The sequence below is a fragment of the Bombus fervidus genome, chromosome 2 (genome assembly GCF_041682495.2).
Source record: "Bombus fervidus isolate BK054 chromosome 2, iyBomFerv1, whole genome shotgun sequence".
Lineage (NCBI taxonomy): Eukaryota > Metazoa > Arthropoda > Insecta > Hymenoptera > Apidae > Bombus > Bombus fervidus.
In genome coordinates this window covers 6,220,218-6,237,935 of record NC_091518.1, presented here as the reverse complement: position 1 = coordinate 6,237,935, position 17,718 = coordinate 6,220,218, and the positions used below count along the sequence as shown (strand labels likewise).

The 17,718-nt window shown below is 33.8% G+C and overlaps 1 protein-coding gene across 3 annotated transcripts in view; it reads right to left on the bottom strand.

Moving 5' to 3' along the window:
- Positions 1-16,871, bottom strand: part of Foxo (forkhead box, sub-group O) — a 289,789-nt gene extending 272,918 nt beyond the window's left edge. For 2 of the 3 annotated variants that reach the window (XR_011801309.1, XR_011801313.1), the window contains exon 1: positions 15,156-16,870. Coding sequence is in view for 1 of the 3 variants with exons in the window: in XM_072014637.1 (XP_071870738.1) it covers positions 15,156-15,599 (444 nt within the window). In the remaining 2 variants the exon portion in view is untranslated. Of the gene's footprint in view, positions 1-15,155 lie in introns of all 3 variants that reach the window. The other variant, XM_072014637.1, reaches the window with a different exon arrangement.
- Between the last annotated feature and the right edge of the window lie 847 nt (positions 16,872-17,718).

Below are 17,718 nucleotides of genomic sequence, written 5' to 3'. Positions count from 1 at the left end.
TAAATATTTTTAGATGTAAAAGAAGTCGACTTGGCTAATCTCTCTGTTTATAATTAACTTTTCTTTTCTCTATATATTAAGTTAGAAATTATAGAAAATATACATTGTTATGTTATTAACACGTTAAGAATGAACCAGTAAAATAATGTAATACAAATTGTGTGTATGCAATACTCTTAAAAAACCTGTATAGATTAATTCACATATTGGTTTTGTCAAAATACAAAAGATATGTTAGAATAATGTGTACTTTATAGATACTCACTACAAAAATCGAAGAAACAAAAGAATTTCCATGATTTTCAAGAAATTGGTTCTTCATAATACTAAAAATGCTTCAATTTTTTGAAAGCACATAGAATTACAAAATTCAGATGGGAGAAGAAATTCTAGTGACGAAAAAGATATTACGTAAATCTCTCAAACTTTCTTTTATAAACGCTAATATTATAAAGCCGAATGTAATAATTTCAACTGGTTGGAAAAGTTATTCGTAGTAAAATATTGCATTAACGCAACATTGACCCTTAGTTAAACAAACAATTTTACCGCATCGATTGTTTACAACTTTGATAAACTCACAACGCATTATTTCCTATCTAAATATCTCGCTACGTTATGCTATGAAATAACATTTTTGTTAATATATTCAATGTTTCAATTAAATAAATGTTAATAGAATAAAAAGACAAATATCAATATTCATCCAAATGAGAAAAAAAAACCGCGCAGGCGTACAGAATCGCGTCACAAAGTAACGGACGTTCCCAATCAGGCCCGACACTTTTACCATATCACGCGAATCTCTGATGTCGCGTTTCAAATGACGTAAGCGTCTGTCGAGTTTCTTGATTACTCGATGGAATATTTTAATTACCGTCTACCCACGTATTACAAAGTCTTTCGCTTTCAGAATTAAGTTTTCGGATATTATAATGCTGACGACAATCCATCGATACGACGATAAGTAACAACTATACAGGAATCGTTATTAATCGTTGTATAGCCGCTCTGCGAATATTAACCGCAGCCTAGCACTGAGAGATAACGAGGACATAATTACGATCGACTTCACTAATCTAGCATTACACATGAGCATTCCACGTAACGACCGTGAAACATCGAACCCATCGTGAAATACGGTCACGCGAGAGATACTACTTGCTTGATCTCTTGATTGCTTTCGAATACAAAATTCTCGCCGATTACTCGCCAAGCGTCCGAAACGGCGCGGCGCGGCGTGTCGGTAGACAATGCGTGAAAGATGGTGTTGCGCTTCCGCGAACATTAGAGCTACTGGCAAGAGAGCAGCGAAACGATAATTGCACTTATTCGAGGGTGACACGTGGAAAAAATTCAAATAACAAAAACCTGTCACCTAACGCACACCTTCCACAGTCGCTGAGAAAATTGCTCAGAACGAGAAATTCTACGAGGGAAAGGTGAACCGGTGTTTTGACGACGGATCGGGCGAGGCTATAAAGCACGACCGGCATTATTCTGTCGCAATTTATGGTAAGTGGAAATCACAGCCTTGCTCCAGGCAAGGTAAATAGAGTGTCGACCAATGCGTTTGGTGAACACTGACAGCTGACGGAATGCGTTTTAGAAACAGAACAGGAATTCGCCTTTATATTCGCCGCGATTTTCTTTTCGTCGCATAACCTTTTCGTGGTTTTGGTTACATTCAAGCTACAGAGACAACGAACCGTGACTCGCGACGCGTTACGAAACCGTCGTTTTTTAGTTACCCTATAAAATTTATTGTCACTAAATATAAAACAGCCGACCTACTATCGTCGTCATCGCGTTTCCTCGAGGGTTCGCGTTACAAACGTCGCGATCCTTGCCAGTAGACGTTCCCAATCGGGAATATTTTCACTTTTATGGTACTACGAATTTTGACGAGAACTTAGAGGAAACTGCAGGACATTTGGATCAAGAATTTAGTTGAAACTTTGAATGCTAGTAAATTTTGTCGTCCTCTTTATAAAAACGCCACGTTATGGGATTAGATACTCAATATTTTTCACATATGCATTTATGAAAACTTCATAGGTACAAAAATGTATATGTGCATAATGCGCAAAGAGATATAATTTATACAATATTCGATAAGTGAAGCCCATATTTAGGTTGCATTTCTTTTATGATATTTTTAAATTTTGCACTTGCATAAATGTTCCCAGTCTACTCATGATAGAAGTTTAACCGTAACTTTGTGCCTGTTCAAATACTGTTGCTATCAGACTCTAATATATAATTTACAAATATTTTTATAAAGATAAAAGATACAATTCAGCAATTCAGCAGTATTCAAACTTTCAATTAAATGAATGACAATCGAGTCTTGTACTCTATATGTCAGTAACATACGTTTCTTAAGCTAAACGCTAGGTCTAGTAGGACAACATCCAATTCTACTTCGTTGCCGATACATTACAACCTATAACAACGCAAAGGGAAACGCAATTTAAACTATTAAGGACTAATGTTGCGTGAACGCAATATTTCACTTGCAATTTTGTTTTATAACATCGTAATTCTGAAAGGGAATTGAATTCCAGGGATTCACAGTTCGTTCATCTACATTCTACAATTTTATACAGTTTAGAGAAATTAAAGCCAAATGATAAGCTGTTACTAGATCTTTAATAGATTAAGACGTTTCTCAAAATTAATGCCTGTGACCGAAAATTTTTGTCCCTTTTGACTTGCAATCGAAGCAGGTGGAAAAGTGGGCGAATGAAAAAAGCGAAGGAAGCTTCTACTGGTCCTGATGGTCGTCGGTCCGAAAGTAAGTGGAGGGAGAGATGACCTCAAGATGATGATATCGGCAACGTGGTCGTTGTAGGGTCGTACACAGAGGTGGCAGAGAGAGAGAGAGAGAGAGAGAGAGAGAGAGAGAAAGAAAGAGGCAGAGAGAAGAGTGGCAGGAAAGGAGATCGACAAGGGAGACGCGGCAACGACGCGACGCCAGTGTTGCCTCGTGCAAAAATAACGTGGAAAGCCTGCTTTAAACTCAGCCGACCGCACTTACTCGAAATATACGCAGTGCGCGCCTCCCGCTTCTACCAAATCATTTTGAAATCTCATTGAACAGCAGACGGCTCGGAAAATTCGCATTAATTGCGCTATGCTTCGTTAATGACTATTGTGTAATGTGTAACGTTGTCTAAATACCACACGGATAAAGCGACACGGCGTAGAACCGCTTTGATTCTCGACGTTTGCGTACACACCGTAAATGGACGCCGCGGAAACCGATGCCTCCAAGATCGTTCGGTTAATCTTTGCTTCCAAACTGCCCGATTATTTTTAGAGGAAACTCTATTGGCGTTCCGTTCAGCTGTTTAACGGAAACGATTGAATTAAAGCTGTTCGAATACTTCGGAATTCATAGAATTTGGGGTAAAGTCGTTCACGATCCTTCGTCGAGCGGAACACGATATCCAGTAAAAGTAGCAACTTTATTCTGTAGAAACTTTTTACTCGTACGCTTTTACATTGAATATACGTATGAAATTTATATATTTTTTAATTTTTATTTAAAATTAGTTAATATTTAGCTTTGTTATAAATTCTGTTACAATATAGTAAAAAAGTAGGTTACGTTATAATATGCAAGTAACTTTAATTATTTATAACAAGAACGTCGATTAGAGGAACGATCCGTTAATGGGAAGTTTGGTATTGTCCCTTGTTATTATTTGAAAAAGATCGAATAATAACAATAGAAACTGAAAGAAATTGTTACTTGAATATTAATATCTATAAAATAGACCAAAGTAAATGATCTTTTTTCATATAGAAACAAAATTATTCAAAGGGTGCGTAATAATTAGTTCGGATAATGAAAGTTCTATTACACGTGTAATAACAAAAAAAAAACAATGAAGAATGTTAGTTAAAATATCTATTCCTTCTTGTGATACAAATTTGGAAAACTACATAACTAGTTACTAATCACGCACAGCTGCTAAAGAGTTATTTGATCACCTAGATGCTGTTGGAGCTTTATTTGAACTGTATCTGTATTGATATACATCAATAAATTCCTACAAAGAATTCTGTGTATCACATTCCCTTATTCTTTCTTATCTGCTACTCCTAAGAGTTCACTATAACATTTTATGGTATATACAGTTTTTCACTTTAATATTCGGACAACAGAATAACTTTTTTAGAAGTGGACCAAACTACCTTTTTTCAGAAGTTAGAAGAATTAGTTTACTAGATGACGCGTTAAAAAGATTTAGAATTTATTGCAACTTATCGACATCGTGAAGAAAACAGTAAATATCGCTTTTTCCAACATTTTTTTCTGAGCTTGTAATGAAAATGTAGCCTGTATATGCTGAAGATTTCATCATAATCGGAAAACATTGCTATGAGGTACAAACGGTAAGAACGGTAAAAAAACATCACAGATTTTCACGAGTTTCGGTCAGTAATTGTAAGCAATCTAAAGATTCCTATTTTTTGCCCGATTCCCGTGGCATCAACCGGTTTTGATGAAATCTTTAGCATAGACTACAACCTACTACAACTGACATAAATCTACAATTATAGGCTCAGAATGAAATATAAAAAGCAATCTTTACTATTTTCTTCGCGATGCTGATAAATTTAAGTTGTTCCAAATCTTCTTTACACGCAATTTAGTTAATTAATCCTTTTAACTTTCCAAAAAAACCGTCTTACGTCACTTAAACAGAAATTATTTTTTTTGAGAGTATCCGAATATTAAAGTGGGTAACTGTAGATAAATATTTCCGATATATTCAATCATTTGGAAAGATACTGTCGTGACTCAAGTTCCTTTCTTCTGAAGAGTCAGGCCAATTTACACAACGTTAAACGTTACATAGTGACAAAATATATGAATAGGGGAAGTCGTTATACGAAATTCAATTGAATATAATTTAGAATTATTACTTAAAATTAGAATTTTAAATTGTCCTATGGATCGTTTTATCGTTCGAAGAACAAAAAATGTATCTATAAATATTACATTATAAAAACAAAATAGGAAGAAACCTATTCATCATGCAGTTGATTGGATTTACAAGTAATAAGATTTTTCTTATTTATAGCTGCTCTATTCTCTCATAGCACATTTAATAGTAACATATGTATGTACGTAGTGAAACATCGAATAGTATCTATGTGATAGATAGAACAGTAAGAAAAGGGTCCTGTACCGACAAAGACATTTGGTGTTTATGTTGTTAGTTCGTATCCAAACAGATTATGAGAACAGTGTTTTTTTCTTTTCTCTCTAAAATTTCTCTCTAAAAGACTGATCCTACGAAGAATTACAATTAGGCAAAGATAATAAAAAATGAAAACGTTATGCTGTTGATAAACGGAAGAACTCGCGGATAATCTCTATCAGATAGATATTATTTAAAAGATAGATAACGAAAAGAGATTTTCCTGGTATTTTTATAACGCCTGTGTATGATATCAACGTTGTTTTAGAAAAAAATAGTGAATTCCACTAAAAAGAGCTTGTAATTCCTGACTACAAAAATATTCTCTGTATATTATGCATATGAGTATGTTTGTTCAAACATGTCTTAACATCTTCAGACACGCATTCTATGAGAAGAAAACATTCTTATCCAGAATGACGATCTGCGTATGAAAAGTAACTTGTTTATACAGATTCGATACGATAATGAATCATTCAACAGTCACATTGATTAACCCCATCAATTGAAAAATAGAGAAAAGTGATACTATTATAAATATCATTTTTTCACAATTTATCTTGAAATTTACTATTACTTATATCGTTTCTCATGATAAATGAATTTATGAAAGCCAGTCAGTGCGATTTTTTGGCAATTGAATATAAATCGTGTAAAATCATATACCTGGATAGGAAAATTTAAAAATTTACAGAAGGTAAAGTTGACCAGTTTGATTTTTACATCGACTCCTTTATTTATTACACTTATTTTTTAATCGTTGTCCCAAAGTCAGTCTTTATCATTTGAATAACATATCAATCTATCAAGACTATAGAATTTCCACACTTGTATTCATTTAACTGATCCAACAGAATCCTGCATAGTAGAAGACCTCTAATTATTTTGAACAGTGTATACAATATTAACATTATGATAACCGATGAAATTTTTTAAAGTTTTCTTTTAAAGTTCTCTTGCAGATCGAGGAAAATGTTTTCTAACGTACTATATAAAAATAATATATTTTGAGGTACTGAAGTTTTCTATAAATATAACAAAAATTCGATTATTAATTAAAATTGTGCTGAAATCTAGCTAATTGTCGAGTTAAGAATGTCTACTTATATCCTAAGAAGGTTTTCAAATTTAATTCTATATTATCAATGCAATAGTTTCCTCAAGAAAATTCATAAGCTGTTCATAGTTCGTGAAAGTCAACTGCCTTTAGAGATGATACAAGAATCCATCCTTCATTGTATACAATACTGAAAATTCATAAAAATTTGTATACATCCGTTACTCCTACAGCTGTTGCACAAGAATCCTTTAAGGAGGATACAATTAGGATTCCATATAATATTAGATAGATAATACAAGAGTTCATAAAACTAAATCGCCTTTAGAACAATTATGCGAGAATTTCTACTTTATTTCATACAATACCAACTGATTAATATAAAAATTCATAAAAATTTATAAAAATCAGTTAGTTTTTGAACTCTGCACAGCAAATAATACAAATCAACTTTTATTCATTAAAGAATATGCAGAAAACGATGATGGATAATTCGATTCGCTGGTATGGTAGAGCATCAAATAGAAGATTACGGATCAACGTGAATCCGATACTTTCATAATTGTCCAAGCATTTTCTTCGAATTCTTTGTTGTTCTATAAACGCGAAACGCTTTTCACCGCCGTTCAAAACAGCATACAATCCAGAAAGAGTAACGGCGAAATAAGAGGTCATGCTAAAAGAATAATACGTTTGGGGATACCAGGGATTCTCGGGCGACGTCTACACGCAGTTGCCGATCGTTAGAGCACAGCTGTCTAATCGTCATGGAAGAATACTGTGTTCAGAGCTTTGTAATGACGGGTACGACTTGTGTAAACGAGTACTAAAACCAGACGGATGAGTGACCTCTGCTGGTTTTCACGGCTCACGAAGCTTCTTCGCACGAGCTGAAGATTCTACAGCTTTGAGAAATCGGGCTAGACCTGCCTGACGCGGTGCTCATATTGCTTAAGGGCTTTTCATGTTTCGAACCAAACCGCAGAGATCTTTCCTCTGCTTTCCTGTTTCAATAATATCTGACGAGTACCAGCATTCTTTCTGGATATCCTTGACTGCTTTCGAGCTCCAAGGTTGAATTTTCAATCAAAATTTGTATACATCCGACTGTAGAAGTCTGAGTAACGAAATCACCACGATTTTCGACAAAATTGACCGAATGTAATAAAATATGACATTGCGCAATGAGAAATGAGTTAATAAAATGAAAAACATTTTACAGAAATTGATCGTTATTTGTAAAATGATGATTAGACTTGAATGCAAGATCTAAATCCATCATGTATGTACATGTGAATAATTAATTGGTATTGTACTATAGATTTTTGACAAGATTTTTTTTCGTCCTCTATTGTCTTGAAAAGTATAGTTTTAAAAATATATGTATATACAAAATCCTATTTCCGAATTCTCGAAATTAATGATAACTGAGATAACTGAGAATGCATGACGAGAAAATGACGCACAATCTTCACAAAACTATATGCATACGCAGTTACAATCCATACCAGAATTAATGCAAAAGCGCTTCTTTATTATTCTTATAATTTGCGGAAGATATAAATGAAATAAAAGTTGATAATTAAACTTCATTTTTACAGACAGTTTTTGTTTATTAACTTCTTTTTTATCCTACATACTTTTATAACCCAATTCATTTTAATACAGCAGAAGCTTTTTAATTTTCTTATTTTGAACGAGCATGTTGCCTGAAATCATGGCAGCTACGAAAACTTTATTTTTAATCTTCTACAGGTTGAAGGTATTTTAAGATACCTTCCATTAAAAATACTTTCATTAAACTATCATTATGACTACAGATCATACAGATACAATATCATCTCCGCTATCCTAGTAAACAAATCTTTTAATCAATCTATCTGTCAAAAGATCAATAGAAAACAGAATTGTACTTTGTGCACGATTCCGAAACATTATTTCATGATTTTAAGTATACATATTAAGTTGGCAGTAAATGAATAAATGTCTGTATTTGAATCTTTTGCGGCATCCTCTATAAGGATCGAAAGTATGTAAAGTTTGCTTCCATTCGAAATAAAGTAAATGATGCGGTGATACAGTAAACGTTGAAACGTTAGGACTGAATCTCACAAGTACAGCCACCGTACACAATAGTTATGCACGTCGCAGATAATACCGATCTATCCTCGTTTATTTATAATCTTACTTATACACGCGACCAGCCGTGAGTAGAAAACACCACGCCGGAGATACAGATATTTATACACAGACATCACGTGATTGCACACTGTTTCGCGCCTTGCAGTGAACTTTGCAGCTACACTAAACGGATTTTTCGCAACCGGCCTTTTACATATATCGCTACGTTTCGAACCTCGAGAGCAGACGTGTTTGCGAACCACCCTTTGTCTCGCTTCACAGTTCACTTGAGAAAACGTCCACCATATTGACAGTTATATCTGTGACGTATCCTATTCTCACGAATCACGTTAATAAATTTTTTGAAAACTTATTGTTGATAGCTGTAAAATTCCCACCATTTGTTTTTCCATTTCTTTATTATAACTGTTTTATAAACGATGCGAATAATTTTTCTTTTGATAGTAATTTGCGTTTCTATGAATTTTATTCAAACAATGAATTATAGGAAGAAACAATTTTACATCTTCAGTTATATGGAAACTATACTAGTAATTTTAGTAGTAAACTATACTAGTAATTTTATACTTAGTAACTAGTAATTTTTTGTATATAATTAATTAAAAGTATCTAAGGAAACGTAAACGTACAAGCTTCTCTTCATTTTATTTTCAATTAATTCTAATTCTAATTAACTTCTAATTAACTTTACATTTTTTATATCGATTTTACAACACTATTCGTTACAAAATCTTATTCTTGGAAATTCTCTCAAGTAATTAACGGTAAGATAACATTCCTATAAATATTGATATATTTTAAAATATTTATTTCTTTATTTAATTCTGAATCATTATCCGAGACAAAAGTCTTCATAATTCATCAAACATTCATTAATTTTATATTATGTTTTTCCTTTCATTCATAAACTTTATCAATTTCCATAGTGTTTACCATAAACCTGTGCGTTGTTTAAAATTGTATTAATAACATCAAATCTGTTTAAAGTACGCTTATCATTCTAAAAAAAGGAAAATATTAAAATAAGTCAAATGAAACAAGTACTACAATAAAAAGGCAGCTCTACTCTCCAATGATTTAAGTAAACCAGAAAGATCAACTCAAAGTCAATTAAAATCAAATCACTTTAACAAATCACTTGAATATTTGCAACAATCATTTAAACATTGGAGCTGCCTTCCTATTGGTGCAAACTTCTCAATTATATAGACTACTTTTTATAAATATGTTATGTGCGTTATATGGAATATTTTGAAATTTCACTAATACTGGAAATTTGAAATGTATATAAAAACTATAAAATATTTAGCAAGTGGAGTATTTAGCGAATATATATATGTTTCTCAGAGAACATAGAGGAAATTTAAACAATTATCCATTATGTCAATAAGCCTCGATATTCAATGGGATCTGTAACAATTATATTCATGCTGTAAGTACATTAATTGTTTATTAAATATATGTTTTTTAATAAACATCTTGTAATTTCTATATATAATATTAAACATTTTTAGGTTGGTTTTGAATTTGATCTGTATAATTATGACAGTTGTATTTCACTGCAGTGCTAATGAAATTTTTAATAATTTATATAATACGTATGTAAGTTAAAGTTTTCTGTGGTTTACAATGATCAAATTCTTTCGTAAATCGCTGTTTGTGTGAAAACAGCGCGGTACTTCAAATACGTTCCAAGCTTATTTACCGTATTCTTTTAATAAATAAATGTTATATATTATTCACCGATACCTATATTTTGCGGAATATTAAAGTAAACTGAAATTACTTAGATCAGAAGGATATTTGAGACAAACTATATAATTTGCCCTGCAATTTTCCAAATTCCATTAGGAACAAGTTTTAAGTGATCTACATTTGGAAACAGAGTATCTAACTTCGTTATTAGTAGCATAATAAATTGTGAAATAGGTCGTATACTTACATTAATAGTTCGATGGTCATAAATTTCTAGAGGGATATAATTTCTACACATCAAAAGAAAAGTTTGCTCAACTGATGTTAATATTCTCAGTTGCAATAATCATAATTCAGTAGCGCGTGTAGTGTACATATTGCTTTATTTATGGATGTAATTGTGTTAGTTTTTATATAATACCTTCTCCTTGACTGAAATAAACGTATTACGCGTAGGGCTCTTCGAGTTATATCCTCATTTTTCATATTGTTTCTTGTTGCATTTAGAGCATTCAATATTTTTCATTCTTTCATTGTTATATTGAAGACTAATTATGACTCCCTCTCTTTTTTAAATATGTTTATTTTATTAATACAGAAGCATAAACTTAAATAACATATCGAACATAGTTCAGTTATCTTATCAAATTACAATAAGTTCTAAAAGAATAACAATCGTAGAACTGCTACTGATTGACAATCTATCAGTACTAACAAATAATGCACAATAAGTTCTATTATTCTATGCAAAGTTTAAGATTGAACTTCAAAGTGTTGAATCTTAACTCAGTTCACTCAAATAATACTACCTGATCCTAATATTCAACGAAATATAGATACCGATGAGTAACGCAAGCACGATTGATGTTTATTAATCTAATATCAGATAAATAATATCAAATATTCTTGTTTAACAATAAGGAGGCAACTCTAATATTTATTGATTTGAAATTGTATCTATTGAAAGAGAAAGAAAAGTATAGGTTTTATATCTCTATTCCTGAAATCGCGACGACATAACCGACGAAGCGTCGCTGTTTACCGGGAGCCGTTTTATTTTTCTCGATTTCAGAACTCGCAAAAGTGGTCCGCTTTGAGGGAAAAGTACCACCGCGGGAAAAGTTAACTTCGCCAACTGTTAAACCGCGGTAAATCGATAGCATGCTTTTTTTAAATTCCGATGAACGGAGATGTTGCACACGCATCGTTAGAAATCAGACCGCGGCTACACAAATATACACGAAAGACCGCACGAGCAGCCAACTTCTATCAAGATTTCGCCTGCGATTTTTACATTCATTATTCCCTGGCTGAATTCGAACGGGAATTTCGATTCTCCAAGCGAGAAAGCGACTGTATGAAATTCTTCCGATTTCAGAAGGCCAGAAACCGTTTTCCACCTGAGGAACACGCGTAAAAATCTTTTTATGCTAGAGATTCGATCGACAAAATAAACAACTAAAATCGGAAGAAGCCGTATGAATGAGTGCCTATGAAACTCACACAGATAAAAGTACAACGCAAGAACGTATTCCCCTACTGTCGTTCATAAATACCTATTTAAACACTTTAATCAATTTATATGAGCAGCTTTTGAATTTTATTAAAATATACAAATTAATAATGAATTAATATAATACTTAGAAACAACACTTACTACCTTCTTATAGTATTTGTTGATTAGAAATTATAATATGTATAATATACAATTTACTAAACATTTTATGGAAGGTTAAAATAATATTATAAACTGTAATTTATTTAGAACAAAAGAATTATTTTACTCTATAGAATAAAATTGTACCGTGTAATATGCAACACATATTTACTATTACATATATTTATTTAATAAATGTTATGTACATATATCTATTACTTAAATGCCATTGATTGCATTAACACCATTGGTATTTCTATTAATTTAAGAAAACCATCTTAATTTAACTTATAACTCAAACATTAAATAATTACAATACAAACTAATTCTGCAAAGTTTGATAATTACATATGGAAACCATAGGGAAAGATATGTCACATTTTTGGAATTTTGAAAGAAAGTAATATTAAAATTCAGTAGACTGACAATTTATCTTGTAGTAACAATACCAAATCTTCGGTTTGGTTTCCGGATTAGATATATATTTTTATAATCCTGTTGAACATTCCAAAAAGATTGATAGTCATAACATTAATTACACCGTTGGTTTGGTAAATATGTATTAAAGCATTGTCTCTTAACCGTCAAGTAGCAAAGAAATTAAAAAATAAAAAAGTCGATTTATCATATTTTTTCAAATAATCTTCATATGCCAGTTTTATTATTGCACATTCACTTCTAAAAATCTATTCGTGTGGGTTGTAACATTATAAATCACACTGGATAAAAGTGATAAGTCCACTTTTGTACTTTCCTGATTTTAATGGTATCCGATATCTAAAAGAAAGTAATCAATACAACATAGTTAAAAAAAAAATAATAGGTATATCCAATAAAAAAGAAACAACAAAATTTTAAGTAGTTGACAAATTAGAAGATTTGTAAAAAATTAAGGATAGTATTGTAATCGGTATTTTTGGAATGATCAAGAGAACAGAAAATACAGAAATTCAATGCAATTTAATTGAAGAAGTGTGTCTAATATTTTAAAACTATTGTTTTATTTTAAATGTGCAAGTAAAATTCTTTTATTATTTTTAAATTACTCTCTTATGTGAAATAAACAAAAATGTGACTCATATCATTTATCATATTCATCTCTTGTAGTTCTCACACCATTATCCGTAGCTATGGATCCATAGCTATGCCCATGAGAAACAAAATCATTGCAATACTATTTATCCGTAATAATTTTCTAATCAAAATATATCTTGTTAAAAATTAGCAAGTACCTAGATACTTTTTGACTTTTGAATGTATATTCATACTGAGAAATCTAAAACGCCTCGCTGGCGCCTTTCTCTTCCTTCCTCTTTTTCTCTCTTTTCTATCTCTGTTACTCGTATTCACGGTCAATGTTTTGGTGGTGACGAGAGAATACGAGTTCGCGAATCTCAATTGAATCGCTGCAACCAGTCGCGAGCATAGCCACATAAACCAACATTGTTTACTAAAAAGCGAAAGCTCATTAACTGTTTGACCATGAAAGTAGTTGCTTCTAATTGTTTACAGGAAATCTTAAATCGATCACTTATGTGAGATAGAACAGTTAATTTCTTGCTATCAATCATGTCTTGAAACCTTCGTATGATATTTCGCTGATTCTTAAAAATTTTTAATCGATTTTAATTCAGAACTTGTCTGTATCTATTATTTTAGAATTTGTATTATTTAAAATCTGACGGATTTGTGCATGGAAAAAGGAAAGAGCACAAGAGAGATGAAACTTTCACATGTTTAGTCAATTCATTTTAAAGCAATTTTTATTTAATAACTTCTATGTTAGTATCTTTAATATTAATTAATATTAATTTTATAAGTCTTATAGCTCTTAAACCCTCAATAAACAAATATTTTGTCTCCTTATTATGTGTCATATACATACTAGTCGCTGTAATAAAAATATTCGACATGCAGGCCCCAGGCAAACTTGGATTTTCCATCTTTTATAGAAGACCAATTTTGAAATTCAATGTGAATATGTTGTCTACCAATTCCACATCAAAACTATCTTTTTATAGAATTTTAGAATTAATCCTGCTACGATCCTTCGAACATTTTCGATCAATTCTATTTTTATACCGTTAAAATATACATGTATTAATGTTGAAGAAAATATGAAAAACTTATTTTTGATATACTTCAAGAGGTTTATATTTTCGAATCTATTACATCATTTCCTTCTTCAATTATTTCATATTTAAATACTTTTCTTTAATCAGCCAGTTACATTGAAGTTAGAAAATTAATAACGATGAACATGTATCTTTTCCACGTGATTGAAAAGTATATAATTTAATATATTCGCCAATAAATATTTAATTCTAGCTAGATTTGCATGAGCAAATGAAACATAATGCTGACAAATGGTACGAGACACATCCTCCGTTCGCGAGTATCAATTTTGAATAATTGTGTCGATGACAAAACGTGATAACTTAACCGCGAAACGTTGAAATTTTCAGTTAATCGATTTAAAAGTAGAGTTGTTTGGTACTAAGAGCATCGCAAGTATCGCGCATGGCTATTACGTAAGATCTAGGCGGGAACGCGAAAACGGCGGAAAGGTATAGATAGTAACTTTCTGCGATGGATTTTAGTAGTGTCAAATACATGCACGCACTTCAAAATACGCTACGCTAAGTATTGTGATACCTATACCTTTTTGCACAATTGAACTCCTATTATTAGTAACATTACAGCTTACGAGATGCAAACTATTAATATTAATAAATAATCTTTTTATTTTTAAAATAAAAAAATTGGTAATAAAGCATATGAAATTTTTAAAGCAGATTTTATCAAGTACAGATCATTTGATTATTCAATATGGACTAAAATTGTAAAACTGTACAAAAGTTTATAACCTACAATACATAACTTGTACAATTTACTCACATTATTTGTTTGTAAATTACTATAGAAGAGAGTCCTGATGATATTTAATACAAATGAAATTTTTATTTTCTAGTCATTTTACTATAAATCAATTATTTGTAATGTAAAAGATTAAATAAAATAAAGTTAATTAGAGACTTTGAATGAATGTAACGAGATACCCTAATATTTATGACCGATAATATAAAGTATGCGTGTTTCTCAACGAAAAGGAACAGAATATTGGGAAAATATTGTCTAATACAATTAAATTACGGATATTTATGCAAATCCATATTTTTGAATATAAAATTGCAGAAACAAGGCGTAAATAGAGATCCGTTTCACTTTCCAAACATTATAACAAGTACTTTACTTTCGATCTTTTGTGTATTTCTGTATATCACGTATATCAGTATCCGTACGTCTCTGTACATTTCAATTCTCCACAAAGACATAAACATCCGCAGTCTAAATACAATAGACGTACAAGGAAGAAACTAAAACTAACCTTCCAGCCAGCGCTGCTGTTGCTTTCTCCCTTTTCCCTGAAGTATGGTATATTCTGCATCATCCATTCGTAGATCTGTGAAAGCGTTAACCGTTCGTCGGGGGCGCTAGTAATGGCTTGAGTAATAAGATCGGCATAACTGTGATTTCCCCAGGCGTTTCGTCGGGACGAATTCTTCTTGACCGGAAGCAGGCCAGTACCTTGGCCGAGAGAGCCATGCTGAGGCGGTGTGCCACTTTCGACGCCTTCGACGCCCTCTTTGCTAGCCGCTACGCTCGGCACCACGTTTCCCTCGATATATTCCTCCGGTCTTGGCAGCGGCCACGTGTGCGACCGTGCTCTCGTCTGAGGTTCAAACCCGCTCTCAAGGTCGTATGGTACCCCCTGCTGTGGTTGCAACCCGGTCTTCGACCCCGACGCAGAAACCGGCACCGAGTCCATCATGTTCGTTTCCTCTGTGTACTCCACTTTGATCCCAAGCACCTCGCAAGGTGCTGTGTCTGTTCACAAATATCGCGCTGCTTACCAAGAATCCGCGAAAAGTCGCCGTAGCAGTCGATGGTCGCGCTGCGATCGAAACTATCGATATCACTAACACTGCCACTTCTACGGGTTAACAACACTACGTCGTTAATAACAAATCGAAACCAGAACCAGGGGGAGGTCACTTTTATTTATTTATTTTATTAAGCCCTGTGTTCTTATATTCACGATTTGTCACTTGATTTGCCTTACCGGCGCGCGACCAGAAATAAAATAAATAGTACATGAATGATATCGCACGCACAATATCGAAAGATATATTGTTATTTTCGGAGAAAACGAGATGAAAGTAAACTAACTGCGAGGAAAAGCAGAGTATCGCGGATCACTCGAATCGAACTCTCCCGCAGCTGGCAGCGGACCGACCGAGAATACGCTACGATGTACGTTGTTCTGCGTGTCGCGAGCAAGCGAGAAAGAAACTGAGAAAGAGAAGCAGGACGAGAGAGATAGGCGATTACGAGAGAGGGGGCAGACCACGTGGTCAAACTCACTGTTTACAAGCCGCGCTGTCGGTCACGTGGCCATGTTTTGATAAAGAACTTGGCCCACTGCGAGGAGAGAATCTTCGACTTTGTTGCCTGGCGGGTTTTATGTACACAGAGTTGCAAAAACTTTTTGCGTTGAGGGACAAATATTCGTGTCGTGCCAGTTTCCGCGCACGATCTTCGAAGTGTGTCGGCACGATTTCAATGATCAAAGTAGCGATTATCGATACGCTCCCTGTTTCAAAATGAGTGCCTTCCTTCCTACTTCTCATCGATGTCCCAATCGACTGTCCTATTCTCTTGGTCCTTTTCAGAATAGACACTTTGGACAGTTAGTGCGTTTTTCTTCCAAGTCAAGTAGATCGAAATTATTCAAAGGCGTCAGACACTAACGTTCGACCTCTCGTATTTTGAGAGCACAATCGAACTTGTTCTAACAACATTCGTTTATATTTAGAATGTGGCGAATATTCTCATGAACGGCATGAACGTTCCAAATATGTTCTGAACGTATATATCTCTGTATTAGACACGCGCACTTTTATTCTTATGAAAATCAAATCACCTTACTCCTTTATACAACTTGCCGGCAATGCAGCGCGGCGAATACTGACGAATTCTTCTGACCGGCAGCCGGAACTGACCGAACGAAGCCGAAGTTACGAGAAGTGAATTCGTGGCGCCTGCCTCCGCGCATTTGAGAGAGACGAGGATAAGACGACGAGCAACGGTACGAATCGGAGAAAGAAGGATCACTGAGAAGCGAGCGAGACCGACTGATCGACCATTCTAATACCCAACAGAGAAAACGGGAGGGAGATCACGAGCATAGCGAACGAGCTATCTGGTGGGTGGTTCAGCGAAGTGGGAGGGATAACAGAAAGGTGGGGGCGAAGTAGCGGAATTGGAGGAAAGGAGAAAAACGTGGCAAGTGAGCAAGCTAGGTAACAAAGAGGTTAGCGGAACGGGCGAGGGAGAAAGAGGCAATGATCCGGAATGAGCTGGATAAAGAGAAGAGGGAGAGAGACAAACCAGTGGCGGAGGGAATCAGTGAGGGCAGCGTGGTCGGCTAGCTAGATCGACAAGGTGGGCGGGGAAAGGGGTACGTTATGCCCCCAGGGCCAGATACTGTTCTCCATACTCCATACGGTGTAGCGCGACGCGGCGGTGAGGAGAGGGAATTCGCACGCGGCCACCTACCCCACACTGATGAGCGTTCAATTCTCTCTTCTCTTTTACAAGTTTTCGAATAATTTCACTGGCTATAATGATGAAATCCCTCTCGGATGTTATTCTAGTTCCGAGGTAAAAAGATAAGACAAACTTGATAATCTATATTGGCGAGTTCGATTTAATAAATTCACTTTGTGCATTAAACATAGAAGACACCATATCATAGTAATAAATATTGAATTTGTGTTGTTCACAATTTCTTTTTGCATAAATTTTCTTAGCAAGTATTGTTCTAACTATTTTCCGAATAAATATTCTGAACAACTAAATTAAATAAACGCTCTGTAGAACATAATATA